The sequence below is a fragment of the Brassica napus genome, chromosome C4, assembly GCF_020379485.1.
Source record: "Brassica napus cultivar Da-Ae chromosome C4, Da-Ae, whole genome shotgun sequence".
NCBI lineage: Eukaryota > Viridiplantae > Streptophyta > Magnoliopsida > Brassicales > Brassicaceae > Brassica > Brassica napus.
The window spans coordinates 45,485,224-45,502,631 of NC_063447.1; the positions used below are offsets into that span (position 1 = coordinate 45,485,224).

Below are 17,408 nucleotides of genomic sequence, written 5' to 3' on the forward strand. Positions count from 1 at the left end.
AAGAGAATGAAGAGAAGCAAGATTGTAGTTAGCTAAACAGATTTAAACTTACAAGAGTAGAGGAAGAAGATTTAAACTTATAAAAGTAAGTTGATACTCGAGAAACACAAGAACTTGAGTCTAAACTGAACTGATCATTACATTGTAGCAAGGAAAACAAGAGGATAGAAGCTCTAAACAAGTCCGAGATACATAGCTAAAGAGACACAAGCTAAAGAGACGGAAGACATTGCCTCTGTTCCTCCTGAAATAAAAAAAACAAGTTTCCACGTCAAGACTTACTAATCTCATTGTCATCAGCATCACCCGCGTCGGCTTCTTCCTTGATGATGTGAGGATGTGTATACTGAATCTCACAACAGCTAGGACCAAAAGGAGTGACATGAAACACCATGTCTCCTTCGTGTTTGAAGATGACAAGGTCACCGATTTGAAGGTCATGTGCTGTGGTGAAATCTTTCCAACCTCTGGTGAGTGTCCTGTCTTCTTGTATCACTTCCCAAGTTTGATCTGAAGCGTCTGATCTTAGTTTCCATGTTTTCTGGTTCGTCTTCCCTTCTATGTGCTTTGAGAAGAAGGCAAGTCGTATTGTCTACAAGAAAAGGCAAAGTTAATCAAACAAGAAATACATCTAATCAAGAAACGCATGTAAACAAATAGAGAGAGTGAGGTTCTAACGACGCCACTTTGGAAACCAGGAAGCAGCGGCTTAAAGAAATGAGGTTCATGTGGATTCGCCATCTGCAAACAAGAAACGAATGTAAACAATATCAGTATTGAATTGATTCCCAACTCCTTTTGAAATCCTAATTTCAAACCAGAAGAACCCGAAATCGATACTAGCAGTATCGTCTTTAAACCAATTTTTTACAAACGCAAAAAGCCCAAAATTCGAATTAAAACCCTAATTACAAACGCAACAAACCCCCAAATTGTGTTCGAACCCTAAGTTGAAATGATATCGATTGAACATGCAAACTAATATATATCGATGAATCTACCTTGTTCAGTCGACGGAGACAAATCGCCGTCGTTCGCCGCGGGAATAGCCGTCTGTCGTCGCGGGATTCGCCTTCACTTCGTCGAGAGAGCAATCGCCTTTCTTCGTCGGGACTTTTTGTTTTCTGCTTCGGTCGAGAATGACCAGTGTTTTACGCGTAACCAAACCGAAATCTCTTCCATCCATTCAAAACACGCCACGTACCCTAAGGATCAAGTCCTAAAAATCCTTAATAACGTATCAATCCTTACTCCTATTAACCAAACAACTATTATTATAATCTTTCTAACCTATGATTAAACGCCAAGGACCCTGCATGTACCTCCGTTGCGGACACTCTTAGGTTCACCATAAGCTTTTGTACGATCTTGAGGTCGAGATCTTTGCTCGTTTTCCATGCTTCGAATACTGGAAACTGCAGTTTCTTAACAAGAAATTTTTGCAGTTGTTAGAAAGTGGTGAAATTTTCATGGTGAGACAAGAAAAAGGCCTTGTGAAACCCTACGTGATTTTGGATTCAGGGGCTGAATCAAATTTGGAAATGTTTGATAAGGATTTTAAAACCTTTCAGAAACTTCCTAAAGTTCCTTCTTCTAACTATTGCTTTTTCTACAGCGATAAGGAAACAGTTAGTGTGGGTACTCAACTAATTTTCATTCGAAGAGAAATAGAGGGAATTGTGTTGTTTTTCTACGAGCTAGAGAATCATAAGTTGTTCAAAGGTCCTAGCTATAGAATCATAAGTGGTTCAAAGGTCCTTCAATGATCACACCGAGGGTCATGTACGGTTCTGCTAGCCATGGAAAAACCGCATTTTTTGCAGGAGGCATTCAAATGGATGACAATGGGGAACCTATTGTTGTTCCAACTGTAGAAAAGTATAATGCTGATACAAAAAGTTGGACTATGATTAATGGAATTCATAAAGCAAGAAAATTCAGCTCAGGATGTTTCTTGCCTGGAAAATTTTATGTTCTCAGTGGACGAGATGAGAATGATAAACACCTCACTTGTGGAGAAAGTTATGATGAGACCACAAATTTTTGGGAGTTGATACCTGACATGTTAAAAGACATGACATTCATTATGCCTTCCCAACCTCTATACATGTTGGAGACATCTTTGAATGAGCTTTGCATATATGATATAAACACAAATATTTGGAAGAAACTTGGTGTTGTCCCTGTGAGCGCAAACACTACCTTTGGTTGGGGAATTGCGTTTAAATCGATGGGAGATAGACTTCTGGTGGTTCGAACTTCTCACTCGTAGCATAGGAAAGCAATCGTCTATGGGATAAAAATGTTGTTGTTTTCGTTTATTTTAGGTGCATATGGTTGTGCAAAAAAAAAGATTAATGTTGTTTATGTATAGCTTATTGAATTTTATAGTTTTGTTTTTTTCCCTCTTTAGCCATTAATGTCACCTAATCATGTTTAGTTAAAATCTCTATCATGTTTCAGTTTGTTTTTCCAAAACTTTAGGTTTACAAAAGTTATAGACCAAATTAAAATCATATCTAATTTTTACTTGCTTGGTTTGGATAACTAGAATTTTCAGGTTATTTGGTTTTTAACCATAAACAATGGTTGTATTTTTTTTAAATAAAATTGCCTATTTTAATTTACATGATTAGATAATCGATTTACTAAAAACAGAATATACTAATTTAACTTTGGTAATTTTGATAAAACATTTTTATTATATTTTATGTGAACCCAAATTGTATTATTTACCCAGAGGAGTTGAAAAATAATGGAGTTATAAATAATTAGAAATAAGAAAGCAACAGTTATAAAAATGTGCTTGTTTATCTATAAATAATAATAAGAAAAACGTTGTTATTTTTATAATATTATTCATCAGTTCGATATTAGCAGCTTCATCCCCATAACTAGTTACTAGATAGTGCCAATTTGAAAATCCATGATCAACGATTTGACTTCACTATATTTTGTTTCTTAGAAGCCGATTTAAGGAACTATCTGAAGCTATAGTAAACAATTGGTCGACCATGTTGACTGTGAACCGCACCCATGCCTAACTTAGATGCATCACTATGTAATTCAAAAATCTCTAAGAAGTTTGGTAACACGAGAATTGGTGACATCCCGAGCTTTGTTTTGATCTATTCAAACGCCACTGTTGCTTCTTGTGTCCAGTTGAATTTGCCTTCCTTCATGCAGCTGGTGACTGGTGCCATAATAGTGCTAAAATTCCTGAAAATATCCTGTAAAAGAAGGCGAGGCCGTGAAAATTTTGGGCTTCTGTGACTGTTTTAGGAACAGTCCATCATTTGACTGACTCAATGTCTGGTCCATTGCGAGACCGCTGGCGGAGATAACATATCCCAAGAAAAAGACTTTGGGGACAAAAAAACTCGCACTTTTGCTTGGCTGTATAAATTTGTTTGGTACGAAGCACTCGAAGGACATCCCAGATATGCGAAATATGGGCGTCCACAGAAGAACTGAAAATCAATATGTCATCAAAATAGACGACCAAAAAATTTTTCCAATGAAGGGCTGTAAGGATTGATTCATTATGCGCATGAAGGTGCTTGGTGCATTAGATAACCCAAATGGCATGAAAGGCCACTCTAATAAACCTACACGAGTCTTGAAGCCTGTTTTCCATTCATCGCCGGGCCTGATTCGTATCTGATGATATCCACTTTTAAGATATTATGAGAAAATTGTAGCATAGCCGATCTGATCCAACAAATCATCGAGTCCGGGAATCGGAAAGCGGTAATGTACTGTGATTTTGTTAATAGCCCGACTGTCAACACACATGCCACAAACCATCTTTTTGGGTATGAGAAGGGCTGGTACGGCGCAAGGTGAGAGGCTCTCACGAATGTGTCCCTTGCGGAGTAAGTCTTCAACTTGTCTACGAAGATCTTCATGTTCATCAGGACTCATTCTGTAATGAGGTCGATTAGGGAGAGTAACCCCTGGTACCAAGTCAATATGATGCTGGATATCTCTCAATGGTGGTAATTCCGCAGGCAGGTCCTTCGGAAAGACATCATGAAACTCACTCAAGGCTACATCGATATCTTTGTGAAGTGTTGTTGTGTGGTGTTGCGTGATAGGTGAGGGGACTAATGCGAAGGCCATACCTCCGTTTTTAATTCAGACTTGAATGTTTTGTAAGAACATATCAGTGAAATCTGTTTGGTTGGTGTTAGAGGTGCGGGTGCTTGGACGACGGGAATCGGTGGTGTCATAACGTCCTTAGTTGGAAGCAAAAGGATCTTATGGGAATCACATATGAACTGGTATGTGTTATCGGCCCCGTAATGAATGATTTTCTTGTCATATTCTCATGGCCTTCCGAGTAACAAGTGGCAGATATCCATGGGTGCTATGTCGCAATACATATGATCCATATAATTTGGGCCAATGGAGATACGCAAACTGGCCTTTTCATGGAGCCATCCGAGAGTATAAGGTGGCAGATGTGTTTCTCGAGCAATGCCTAGTTTGTCAACAGCCTCTTCGGAAATTACGTTTCTGCTACTACATGAGTCAATCACAAAACTGTAGATACGTCCTTTGATCGTGCAAGTGGAACGAAAAATGTTACTTCAAAGTGACTTTCCTTGCGGTGTGAGACACGTCCTGCGTAGAACAAGTAAGTGTTCTTATCGCATGTGGTGTGGTGGATGTCGTCAATGACTTGGTCATCGTCTTCTTGAGAGTCATAAACTTCATGGTCGTTGAATGCCTCATTGATTAATAACCCTCGGCGTGTTGCATGAGGACACGTTGCTGTCTGTGGCCCGATTCTCCACAAGAGTAGCAACGAATGGCGCTCGGTCGTGTTGAACGTCATAGTTGTTGCTCGTCTTGTACCATTGGTTTACTCGAACAATTGGCGGTGTCACCAGCCTCCTTCCTTGATGTTGATGTAGTCTTGCTTCCCGTGTGGTCTTGAGTACGAACTTGAGGTGCCGACTGTATCCAGTTAGATGATCGTGATTGATGTTAAAACGAAGCCGCTCGTCGATGTGCCTCGCCAATTATGGACCGAATGAACTGTGCCATCGCTGTCTGTAATTGCGGTCGTAGTCCCTCACTGAAACGAGAAACTAGATGAACTTGCCTGTCATGAATCTCATTACGAGTAAATAACAACTCAAATTCTTCAGCATACTCGTCCATGCTACGGTTACCTTGGCACAGGTTTTGCAGCTTTGTATACATTCATTCGTAATTATGCGGTAGAAACGTTTGGCAAAAATGTTTCGTCAACTTGTCCCACGAGTGAATTGGTGCCTTGCTCGTACGTGATTGTTTTGTCTTTAGCTGTTTGCACCATGTTGCAGCATGGCCTTGGAAGCGCATGGCTACAGGAGAGACACGTCGATCTAGAGTAACTTGTTTAAACTCTAGGATTTATTCAATCAAGACTAGCCAATCGATAAGTTCATCACTGCGGAGACCTTCATGAAATTCTGGTATATCCACCCGAAAACTACTTTCCCAGCAGTTGACATAATTATATCGTTGTTGCAGATCTTCATGATACAGACGTTGATGGATTTCATATTTGTTGTCATCGGTTAGATTTTGATGTCGGTTACTATGTTGCTGTTGTCGGTCTTGCTGGTGTGGCGGAGGAAGTTGATGTGTTCGGTCTTGCTGGTGTGGCGGAGGGAGTTGATGTTGATGTTGTACTTGCTGTGGTGGTGGAAGGTGTTGTGGATGCTGTTGTTGAGCTGGTGGTGGTGGAGCATGAACCAGTTGCTGGTATTGAGGATCCAGTCGAGTTGTTAATGCTGTAGTTAAGGTGTCAAGACAAGTTGCCAATGTGTCGCCTAACTTTTAAATCGAGGCTTGCGTTGACGTTTGAATGGTGGTGGCGATGGATGCTTGCATCTTGGCCATTAGAGGTCGTAATTCACACCAATCTGGTGCAGTTCAATCCTGGTGTTGACCATAATTGTCACCGCCGTGTGCTCTGTTTGCTTTGTCATTGAGAACATGAGACAACTTCCAGAAATGTGTTGAATCCGATACCACTGATGGAGGAGCAGAAGCTATGTAATTCAAAGATCAAGGGTTTGATCTCTGAACAGGTAACTTGTCTCGAAGGTAACCTGAAAAAGATTGCCCTATGAATACTGTTCACAGTACTCGTTAAAAAACCAGTAATTTGAAAACAAATTAAAACAACAGATGAATTCGGTTATGTTTTTTACCCAAATAAATCATAATAGGAAAAGTCTAACTTTCAAAATTAACTTATAACTAAAAAAAAGTGGACACAAATTTATAAAATACAATCCGCGCTAGACCAACACGCTGTTGGGAAAATTATCCAATATCGATGAGATGAAGATGGTATTAGACAACTAGAAAATTTAAGAAGAAGACTCTTAATATTTAGGAAAGGGTTTACTACAAAGATTTTGTTTTTGGAAACTCTCTCTTACAAATATTTTCTCTCTTTGTTTTTCTTGATTCTTGGATGATTACAAATGGTGCTAAGCACCCCTATTTATACTAGTAAGTGGAGACTACAAGTTAGTTCTACACACTTCATCTTCTACACACTTCATCTTCTACACACTTCCTTTTCTACACACTTCTTCATCCTTCTCCATTTTTCTCTAGATATTTCTTCTTCTTTTTGGGCTTCTTGGGTCTTGGGCTAATGAGGGAAAAACCCAACAAATCTCCCCCTTCCCGATTTAGCCCGAAACCGTTGCCATCCCAGTGCCTTTGCAGCAATCTTCAAACTTCTTCAGCGGTAATACCTTGGTCATAAAGTCTGACCAGTTTTTGTCGGTGTGTACCTTTGTGAGATGTATGAGCTTCTCTTCAAGAACTTCTCGGATCCAGTGATGTCGGATATCAATGTGCTTTGAGCGAGAGTGAAACGTTGGATTCTTTGCTAAGTGAATAGCACTTTGGTTGTCACATAGCATGTTGTACTTGTCTTGCTTTACTCTCAACTCAAGCAAGAAGTTCTTCATCCATAGCATCTCCTTGCATGCTTCCGTTGCTGCGATGTACTCACTCCGCTTCCGTTGTGGATAAGGCAACACACTTTTGTAATTTCGATTGCCAGGAAACAGCTCCCCCTGCAAAGGTAGTCACAAATCCTGATGTTGATTTCCTTGAATCTTTATCACCAGCCCAATCTGCATCGGTGTAACCGTTCAGCTCCAATTTTCCATTGCCAAAACATAGACACTTCTTCGTTGTGCCTCGTAGATAGCGTAGGATCCACTTAACTGCTTTCCAATGCTCCTTTCCTGGATTCGCTAGAAAACGACTCACAACTCCTACTGCATAGGCAATGTCCGGTCTGGTGCACACCATAGCATACATGAGACTGCCTATTGCTGATGCATATGGGGTAGTCTTCATTTCTTCTTTCTCTTTCTCACTTGTTGGACTTTGCTCCGAACATAACTTGAAATGTCCACCAAGTGGAGTGTTCACTGGCTTTGCCTTATTCATGTTGAATCTCTCCAACACCCTTTCAACATATCGTTCTTGGGATAACCACAAAAGCTTCTTTGGTCTATCCCGAGTGATTTTCATTCCAAGAATCTGTCTCGCTTGCCCCAAATCTTTCATTGCAAAGGACTCTCCTAGGTCATTCTTCAATGCGGCTATTTTGTTGCGATCTTGGCCCACAATCAACATATCGTCAACATAGAGTAATAATATGAGAAAGTCGCCGCTTTCGTACCTCTTTATAAAAACGCAATGATCGTTCTTGGTTTTCTTGAAGTTGTGATCCACCATGAAGGAGTCAAACTTCTTATACCATTGTCTTGGGGCTTGCTTGAGACCGTAAAGACTCTTCTTTAATCGGCACACCAAGTCTTCTTTTCCTGGAACCTTGAATCCTTCAGGTTGCTCCATATAGATCTCCTCCTCGAGTTCACCATGTAGAAAGGCCGTCTTGACATCGAGTTGTTCAATCTCCAAGTCTAGAACTGCTGCTAGACCAAGAACCACTCGGATAGAGGACATCTTCACCACTGGAGAGAATATTTCTTCAAAATCTATGCCTTTCTTTTGGTTGAATCCTTTCACAACCAATCGAGCTTTGTATCTTGGATTTGAGCTTCTATCTTCATACTTCAACCTATACACCCACTTGTTCTTCAAGGCTCTCTTTCCTTTTGGTAGCTTCATCAGCTCATAAGTGTGATTATCATGCAAGGATTGCATTTCATCTTGCATAGCTTCAACCCACTTATCTTTATGGGTGTCTCCTATGGCCTCCTCATAGCTTTGAGGCTCCCCCTCATCTGTAAGATTAACGTACTCATCTCGATAATATCTTACAGATGGTCTTGTCTCTCTTCCAGACCTTCTTGGCTCATGTTCTTCCTCTGGCTCCACTTGAACTTCTTCTTCACCTTCATCACCATTCGGATCCATGATTGGATCCCCTTCGCCATCATCTCCAATCACTTGTTCATGATCTTGAGGCTTATGAGAATCTTCATTCCTTACAACCCTTAGCTTTGGTTTCTTTGATTTGTTGATGTCTTCGATTGTTTGATCTTCGAAGAAAACAACATCTCTGCTCCGGATAACTTTTCTGTTAACCGGATCCCAAAGCCGATAGCCGAATTCGTCTTTTGGTGATCCAAGATAAATGCACTCTTTAGTCTTAGAGTCTAGCTTGGCTCGTTCATCCTTAGGTATATGGACAAACGTTCTGCAACCGAACACCTTCAAATGGTTGTAAGAGACCTTCTTACCCGACCAAACTTCCTCCGGGACATCGCCTTCCAAAGGAACTGATGGTGTAAGATTTATGACGTCCACTGCAGTCTTTATGGCTTCTCCCCAAAATGGTTTGGGTAGTTTAGCGTGAGAGAGCATGCACCGAACTCTTTCTGTGATCGTTCGATTCATTCTTTCAGCTAGCCCGTTCAGTTGTGGCGTCTTTGGTGGTGTCTTCTCCATCCTGATTCCATGAGCTTTGCAAAACGCTTCAAAGGGACCTCGGTACTCTCCACCATTGTCAGATCGAACACACTTGAGTTTTTGACCCGTACTTCGCTCTGCTTGGGCTACAAACTCCTTGAAAGCATCAAGAACTTGATCTTTTGACTTCAAAAGGTATACCCATACCTTCCTTGAATGGTCATCAATAAAGGTGACGAAATATGATGCCCCTCCATTGGATTTCTCGGACATGGAGCATACGTCAGTATGCACAAGATCAAGAATATGCTTTCTTCTCATAGGCGTAGATGATCTTCGGAAAGCGACCCTATGTTGTTTTCCGGCTAAGCAATCATGACATGGTGAGAGAGAAATACCTTTCATATCAGGAAGAAGTTTCTTGCTAGAAAGTATACTTAAACCTTTCTCACTCATATGCCCGAGTCTTCGGTGCCATATATCGATGTCATCACTTGCAACGTTTACTTCTTCCTTGCAAAGCTTGGCTTGAGTCACGTATAATGAGCCTTCTTTTCTTCCTCGAGCCATGATCAAACTTCCTTTGGTTAACTTCCATTTGCCACCACCAAAATGACTGTCCAAGCCGACATCATCGAGCTTTCCGGTTGATATGAGATTGAGTCGCATGTCGGGAACATGTCTCACATCCTTGAGAACTATCTTACATCCAGTGTTTGATGTAAGAATAACATCCCCCTTTCCAATGATCTTGCTTCTTCCTTGATTTCCCATTTGAACATTACCAAAGTCACCACTTTGATAGGTTGTGAAGAAGCTTCCATGAGGGGTGACGTGAAAAGAAGCACCAGAATCAACGATCCATGAGCTATCATCAGAGCTAAGATTACATTCTCCAACGAGATATAATTCTTCGCTCTGGTCTTCCACAATGGTGGTAGTCTTTTCTTCATGCTTCTTTGTAGGATTGAACCGGTCTGGTTTGATATTACCGGCTTGTTTGTCTTTCTTGAAAAACCGACATTCCGACTTCATGTGACCCTGTTTGCCACAGTAATAGCAAGTAACTCTCGGACGTGACTTGGATCTTCCTCGAGATTGGTCTCGTCCTCTGCTTCGGTTTTGACCACGAGTCTCTTCTCTACCTCGTCTATCAACAATGTTAGCTTCTGAATATGAACTCGAACCTCGTTCCTTCCTGCGAACTTCTTCGTTTAGAAGGCTATCAGTGACGGTGTCCATGGTAAGCTTTCCCTCCGGTGCTGAATTGCTTAGAGTGACAACTAGTGTGTCCCAACTCTCCGGCAGTGAACTGAGGAGTAAAAGGGCTTGCATTTCGTCTTCAACCTTCATATCAACTTTGTTAAGCTGATTTACAATCCCCTTGAAATTGTTCAAGTGCTCCATCATGCTCTGGCCATCCTTGTACTCCAACTTTACCAACCGTCGAACAAGAAGAGCTTTGTTTCGAGGTGTTTTCTTTTGAATCATGGATTCAAGTTTTGTCCATAATTCAAAAGCATTTGTGTAGGTAGAAACATGTTCAAAGAGAGATCGGTCAATGTACTTACGGATTACAGCAACCGCCTTTCGGTTTAGTATTTCCCATGTTTTGTCATCCTTTCCTTCCGGCTTCTCCTTCATGATGATGGGTTCATGCAAATCCTTACAATAAAGGTGATCTTCCATCATCGGTTTCCAATAAGAGTAGTTGTCCGTCGTGAGTTTGAACATGTCACCTTCAAAGGTAACGGTGGCCTCCATCTTCACTTCTTCAAAGATAACGGTAACCTTGCTCTGATACCAGCTGTTGGGAAAATTATCCAATATCGATGAGATGAAGATGGTATTAGACAACTAGAAAATTTAAGAAGAAGACTCTTAATATTTAGGAAAGGGTTTACTACAAAGATTTTGTTTTTGGAAACTCTCTCTTACAAATATTTTCTCTCTTTGTTTTTCTTGATTCTTGGATGATTACAAATGGTGCTAAGCACCCCTATTTATACTAGTAAGTGGAGACTACAAGTTAGTTCTACGCACTTCATCTTCTACACACTTCATCTTCTACACACTTCCTTTTCTACACACTTCTTCATCCTTCTCCATTTTTCTCTAGATATTTCTTCTTCTTTTTGGGCTTCTTGGGTCTTGGGCTAATGAGGGAAAAACCCAACACACGCTTCTCTCTATGCTCAATTGCAGGCTTCCAAAGCTATATAGAGAGGTTCACGGTTGACTCACAAGCGTTAGGCGGTGCCGCTGGACCATCAACCACTGCCTCAACTTCAAAGGTCCTTTCTTTTTACTCAAAAAAAAAAGATCCAAATTGGTTTTGATGAAATCTAACTAATCATTTGTGTTTTCCTCAGACTGAAAAAAAGAAGAACAGTGATCTCAACTATGATGTCACATTCACACCCAAAGCGTCTCTTAAGATCAGAAACTTTTTATTCATTATTAATTTTCAAACTAGAGAGAGTTTCTCACTGTATAACAACGCTAAGAACAGTTTCAAGATCATCTGAAAATGCATTAGACGAATCAGTGAAGACCATAGTCACCTAACTCAGTAGAGGACTCACCATGAACATCATCCTCTTCTTCTTCTTCTCCACCGTTTAGCTCTGAGATTGACTCTCCCACTTTAGCCTGGCTTGCTTGCGGTGCAATCATTTGGTTAACTCCATGAACAACAATCCATTCGTTGGCGTACAGATCCGGAAAGACAAGTGGGACTCCATTGAGAAGAAGAAAATCACCAGACCAAGAAAGCTCAATCCCATAACCTTTGAGAGCAGTCTGCAGAATCGATCCTTCCCACGCAAGTTTCTCAAGATCTTTCCACGAGAGAAGCCGCTTGATCACATGCCCTCTGAAGATAGTAGCGTAATCGGAGAACTTGCTGACGGAGATCGCTTCGTCGATCGGAGCGAAGACTGTGAGCTTCGTGTCGTTCCCAGGAGAGATCTCGAGCTGTAGAGCGAGAAACGTAGCCATGATCACGAAACCTCTGGAAAGTAACAAACTCGAAGCCGACTCGAAGATGTTGAAGCAATTCACCGGTTTAGATTTAACCGGTGAGCGAGGGGCTGAGCTAGGGATAGGAATCGAATCGATTGATTCAGCAGGAGATGAGATAGTATTTGCGATCGAAGGAGACGATGGTGGAGTAATGATCGGCGGTGAGAAAAACTCGTCGGAACTGTAAATCACGACGTAACCGTCGTCGAAGAGAGGCGAATCTTGCACTACGACGCCGTTGATCGAAAGAGTCACTCGGCCAGATCGCGATGAGTTCGTGACGGTTAGAGAGGAATTAGATCTGAGAGTGGGGAGTTTCGCGCCGTGAGGAAGGTTCGTTAGGGTTTCTCCGGGGAGCCTCGTCGGAGAGAGGTGGTACTTGATAGAGAGTAGCGAAGGCTGTCCAGAGGCGGAGAAAGCTTGATCGGAAGGAGCGAAGATGGTGAGTTCTTGCCAATCATCTAGGCGTAGATCTTTGTCGGCGATCTTTAGAGTGAGTCCCATGGAGAAGTAGCCGGAATCGCAGAGGACTTCAACGGCGGCGGAGATAGATGTCAGAGAAGCATCGGAAATTGAAACGAGATAGAGAAATAGGAGAAAGAAGAAAGTAAGAAGCTTCGACGCCATTGATGCCCTTCTTTGAGCTCGATCTCTCTCTATCTTCTTGAAGGAATGTTTGTTGCAGATTAAAGCCGTTGCAGGGGAGGGAAGTTACAAGTCTATAGAAGTCCATCCTGTAAAGGGCGGGAGAGATATGGGCTTTACTTATTGGGCTTTTATTTTCGGGCCCATTTGATGTATGATAATCTTAAGAAACTCTTTTTGAGAAACTGTCAACTAATGATGCTCTGACCTAATAGGAGCCAATAAGTTTTGGTTTAGGTATAAGTTAAAGTGTAGTTTCTTTCCATTTTTCTAATCTTTTTCACTTCTCTAATGTCTATCTTTGCATAGGTTCTTCCAATACTAATTGAATGTCTATTATATAAATAAGTTTGGATTCTCAAGATCAACAAGTTGATATGGCCGAGTTGGTCTAAGGCGCCAGATTAAGGTTCTGGTCCGAAAGGGCGTGGGTTCAAATCCCACTGTCAACATTCTCTTTTTATTAAATTTTTCGTTTTTTACATGCTCACCTTATCATCTAGTACAGTTTAGCATCATGGGACCCGCATTATTCGATGACGTGGAACTTTATTGGTCACAAATCGAGTGAGACGAAACGATAAGGAGCCGAGGCAAGAGGGTTCAGTCTTCTTCTTTCTTCATCCTCACAAAAAAAGAACCCTAACGTCTGTTCGCAATGGCGATTGCAACATCGATGAGTGTGAATCTAATTGGAGCATTCAAAGGCTTATCCCTCTCTTCAACCTCTTCGTTCCTCAGAGGCGATTTGAATCTAAACCCAAAAACCTCCTTCATTGTGACTCTCCCCTTGGAAAAACTCCAAGCTCCGGTTCCATTGACGATTGAATCTGCGCACAAGAAAGGAGCTGGAAGTACTAAGAATGGTCGTGATTCTCCCGGTCAGAGACTCGGCGTCAAGATTTACGGTGACCAAGTCGCTAAACCGGGGGCCATCATCGTTCGTCAACGTGGCACTAAGGTAACTCTGAGAACACGAAAGCTTAGAACTTTAGAAGATCTTGTTGCAGATTATTCATGGGTTTTGGCTTGTAGTTAGGAATCAACTATCTTATTTTGAGGAGATTGATTCTTGAAATGATGTTCTAGAACTCGAAACTGCAGAATCTAGAAGCTCTTTTCTAGTAGGATTATGCTTGTGTTTGTGTTTGACGAGCAATATAGATTCATTGGAATGATGTTTTGTAATGCAGTTCCATGCTGGAAAGAACGTTGGGATTGGTAAAGATCATACCATCTTCTCTTTAATCGATGGGTTAGTCAAGTTCGAGAAGTTTGGTCCTGACAGGAAGAAGGTAAGTCAATGATCATGTCCATTAGGTTTCTTAATCTTCTTTGGTTTCAAAAATGGGAATGTTTTCTGTTTGCAGATTAGTGTGTACCCAAGGGAAGTGGTGCCAGAGAATCCCAACAGTTACAGAGCAAGAAAGAGAGAAGCTTTTAGAGTGCAAAGGGAGAAGAAGAAGGCTAGGCGCGAGAACTACACTTACACACTTCCTACCCCTGAGCTTGTTCTTGCATCTGCTGCCATCGATGATGAGGAAACCAATACCGATTGCTGAAAATCAAATGTGAATCTGTCTTTATCCTCTCTTTAATGTTTAGCCTTTGTTCATGATCATTTTCCCTTTGCTAATTTACAAAGAGGCTTTGCTTCAAAGGTCCAAGAGTTGTTGTATGTGTCCAACTCAAACCTCGCTTTTGTCAAATTGAGTTTAAAGCCTTCGGATTTTATCCAACCCGAGCCACCACGAGGGTAATCTTATTGATTATTGTTCATTAGCCAAACCATTTCTAGCAAAGTTATATTGTTAAAGTAAACAATGCTGAGCCAACGATAATTTAAACCTTAAAAAGATGAGAGATAGGTGTTTGATGAATTAAGATTCCTAACCAAACCATACGAAAATGATTTGAATTTCTTACAATCTACAGAGCTAAAAATTTTATGGGCCTTTTTAGACCAAAATTAATGGGATTTAAGCCCCTTACAATGGATTCAATTACTGTTCCTTCAGTTTTTTTTTTATAGAATGTTAAATTTTTCGAACTCAAAATTTATTTTTTACATCAAATTGTTCGATCATTTTTGTTCATTTGTGTTATCCTTAAGCCATGTTTCCCCAGCTTAAGCTCGGAATTTTCTCACAAATACACAGATTTGGCTTACATATATTGAATAACACTAAAGAAAATTTGGTCATAACTTTAATATCTTTAGATCAGTAATTAAAAGAAGGAACAAAGAAAGAAGTAAGACAAGTCATAAAACAAAGCTTTACTACTAAACCCATCTAGCACAAACAAAGGCTAGCACATGGTGTAATATTTTGAGCTAAAGCTAAGCATAAACATGGACGTTGAGAACGACTAGGAAGAGGATGAGAAAGAGACCGTAGAGAACGGTGTGGACGAAAATAGAAGCTATCGTCGTCTTCATGTTCATGAAACCTACCGGAGATTCTTTCCCAGGAAACTGCAGTATCAGCCCCGGCGATAGAAACGCGAATAGAGCCGAAGCTATCAACGGTGCTGCCCAATCATGCATATCTTCGTAAAACGATTACAGGACCAGAGCAAGTAACCAGAGAAAGAGAGTAAGAAGAAGAAAGTGGAAACTTGGTTGTGGAAAAATTGAGAGAATGGGAGGTTTCAACGTGAAGAGAATGAGAATCCAATAAAGTCTATTTCTTTTTCATTTAAAGGAAGAGAGAGACTTTGTGGTATGGTTGCTTTAGTGGAGTTATCTTAGCAAGGAGCCAAGCAATATAATTGAGATAAGTGCGTTTACTTCTTTATTTTCACGAGTTATATGACTTACGACCACATACTAACGCAAAAAAAGACCAGACAAACTCACATGAATAATGATTTTAATCGTAGAGAAACGGTTCTATCATTTCATCGCATTCAAGTCTTATGATATTCACATGAAGCGGGACCTTCTTGTTGTGATCAATAAATGTTACACGCCAATTTTTGAAAGAGAGTTACACTCAGAGACACAATATGACTTTATGTATCGCTGAGAGACACATAGTGAAGTTGAGACACATTCTGTGGACAGCTGTATATTTTGTGACATAATTAACCCTGCTTTTGTCTAAAGAGAAGTATATGTGATAAAGTGAATTGTTTTTGGACCACACAATTAGAAAAGTTATTTTTTATCCAAAAGTTATTTTTTTTTTTTCATTTTTTTTGTTTTTTCTACGGGACTAAACCAGTGTCTCTTTCCTCCACCTCCATTATCACTATCCCCCTTTCAATCACCACCTCCATCATCATCTTCATATCTGCCATCGCCCCCTCCTCCACTATCTCATCCACCTCTGTTACCACCTTCGTTTTAATTACCACATCCATTTGAATCATTACTTCGACTATCTCGTCTATCTCTCTTACCACTTTCGTCCACCACCGAGAGCTCCATTCGCAACTCTTCTGGTCACATCAACAATATCAACACACACTGACCATGAGATCTCCATCCACAACTCTTCCGACCACATCAACAACATCCACACACACAACCATGAAATCTATGTCCACAACTCTTCCGACCACATCAACAACATCCACACACACATTGACCAAGCGAGCTACCATCACCTCCATTAATCACCACCTCCAGTCTCTCCTCTCCCTCTATTACCATTTTCGTATCCACCACTGAGAGCCTCATCTGCAACTCTTCCAGTCACATCAACAACATCAACACAACCACTGACAACGAGATCCTCATCCACAACTCTTCCGACCACATCAAACAATATCCACGCACACATTGACCAAGAGAGCCATTGATCCAATCCACAACTCTTCCGACCACATCAAACAATATTCACGCACACATTGACCAAGAGAGCCATTGATCCGGTGTCAACCACCATCTCCACCACCATCTCCTCATCTCGAGCAACCACCTTAGTATCCACCATCTTCATATCCATAACCACCTTCCTAAGTCATCATAATTAATTTCATCGGAACTCAGATCTCCTCAGCGACTCAACCACAATCCCAGATCTCCGCTGAAGCTTCAAAAGCTCACTGCTCTCAACTTCAGTCTCAATTCGAATCTTCTTGACGGATTAATTGCCTTAGTCACCGGAGCTGGATTTTGGAATTCACTCTCCTCTGTGACTTCATTAAACTCTCCAAACCTCCTCTGTTCAAGTCCAGAAAGCTTGAATTTGCTTCTAGTAATAGCCATGGTAGCTTATCCACGGTAAATCTCAAGCTTATCACAATCGATTTATTTACAAAGTTTGTTTCATCACACTCATCGATTTGGATTAGGATCTGAACATTTGGGAAAGTAAAATGGAATGAGGACATAGGGTTACAAAAACAAAATTAGAAGAGATGATGAACTTCCGTAATGAATTAGAAAAGAAGAGAAAAGAAAAAGTGAAATTTGGTCTAAGGGTATTAGAGTCTTTAGACACATATAATGTGTGTGGAAAGTTCAATGTGTCTCCAAGTGTAATTGGAAACTCATAAAGTGTCCTTGGGTGTAAAATTTTCTTTTTGAAATTCAATTTGGAGGAGTTTCGTTATACACATGTGACATGTCATGTAATCTTGTGTTTATGAAATTTATTTGAAAGACAAAAAAACTAGTAGCGGATGAGATGTAATGGGTCTACCACTCGCTAATAACATTTTTCTTCTTTTTCGATTTGACATATATATTCTCTTAAAATTAGTGATAATTAATTTGATTGGTGTATTTCATTTTAAAATGATTCCTTATATTGACATAACACAAAACGTGTAAAATTATTATATCTACCCCATCTTAATCTTTTGTGCGTATATTAAATTAA

General features: G+C 40.5%; 3 protein-coding genes and 1 non-coding gene across 4 annotated transcripts; 2 read left to right on the plus strand and 2 right to left on the minus strand.

The window, feature by feature from the left end:
• Positions 1 to 11,340: 11,340 nt before the first annotated feature.
• Positions 11,341 to 12,906, minus strand: LOC106395237 (putative fasciclin-like arabinogalactan protein 20). Its single transcript, XM_013835749.3, has one exon. The coding sequence runs from the start codon at positions 12,556 to 12,558 to the stop codon at positions 11,452 to 11,454; it is 1,107 nt and encodes a 368-aa protein (XP_013691203.1). The 5' UTR covers positions 12,559 to 12,906; the 3' UTR covers positions 11,341 to 11,451.
• A 41-nt stretch (positions 12,907 to 12,947) lies between these two features.
• Positions 12,948 to 13,028, plus strand: TRNAL-AAG. The gene has a single exon. It is a non-coding gene; the product is annotated as a tRNA-Leu (tRNA).
• A 118-nt stretch (positions 13,029 to 13,146) lies between these two features.
• On the plus strand, positions 13,147 to 14,310 carry LOC106391047 (50S ribosomal protein L27, chloroplastic). Its single transcript, XM_013831611.3, has 3 exons — positions 13,147 to 13,537; positions 13,770 to 13,871; positions 13,947 to 14,310. Exons 1-3 carry the CDS (start codon positions 13,235 to 13,237, stop codon positions 14,136 to 14,138), a joined length of 597 nt encoding a protein of 198 aa, XP_013687065.1. The 5' UTR covers positions 13,147 to 13,234; the 3' UTR covers positions 14,139 to 14,310.
• A 461-nt stretch (positions 14,311 to 14,771) lies between these two features.
• On the minus strand, positions 14,772 to 15,265 carry LOC106394475. Its single transcript, XM_013835045.3, has one exon. It carries the CDS (start codon positions 15,122 to 15,124, stop codon positions 14,918 to 14,920), a length of 207 nt encoding a protein of 68 aa, XP_013690499.1. The 5' UTR covers positions 15,125 to 15,265; the 3' UTR covers positions 14,772 to 14,917.
• Between the last annotated feature and the right edge of the window lie 2,143 nt (positions 15,266 to 17,408).

What these genes read in the sequence shown, in the direction of transcription:
- LOC106395237 (XM_013835749.3), bottom strand. Translation starts at nt 12,558, where the DNA reads ATGGCGTCGAAGCTTCTTACTTTCTTCTTTCTCCTATTTCTCTATCTC.
- LOC106391047 (XM_013831611.3), top strand. Translation starts at nt 13,235, where the DNA reads ATGGCGATTGCAACATCGATGAGTGTGAATCTAATTGGAGCATTCAAA. An exon ending in TTCGTCAACGTGGCACTAAG is followed by an intron (nt 13,538 to 13,769) that starts GTAACTCTGAGA and finishes TTTGTAATGCAG; the next exon opens with TTCCATGCTGGAAAGAACGT. An exon ending in TTGGTCCTGACAGGAAGAAG is followed by an intron (nt 13,872 to 13,946) that starts GTAAGTCAATGA and finishes TTCTGTTTGCAG; the next exon opens with ATTAGTGTGTACCCAAGGGA.
- LOC106394475 (XM_013835045.3), bottom strand. Translation starts at nt 15,124, where the DNA reads ATGCATGATTGGGCAGCACCGTTGATAGCTTCGGCTCTATTCGCGTTT.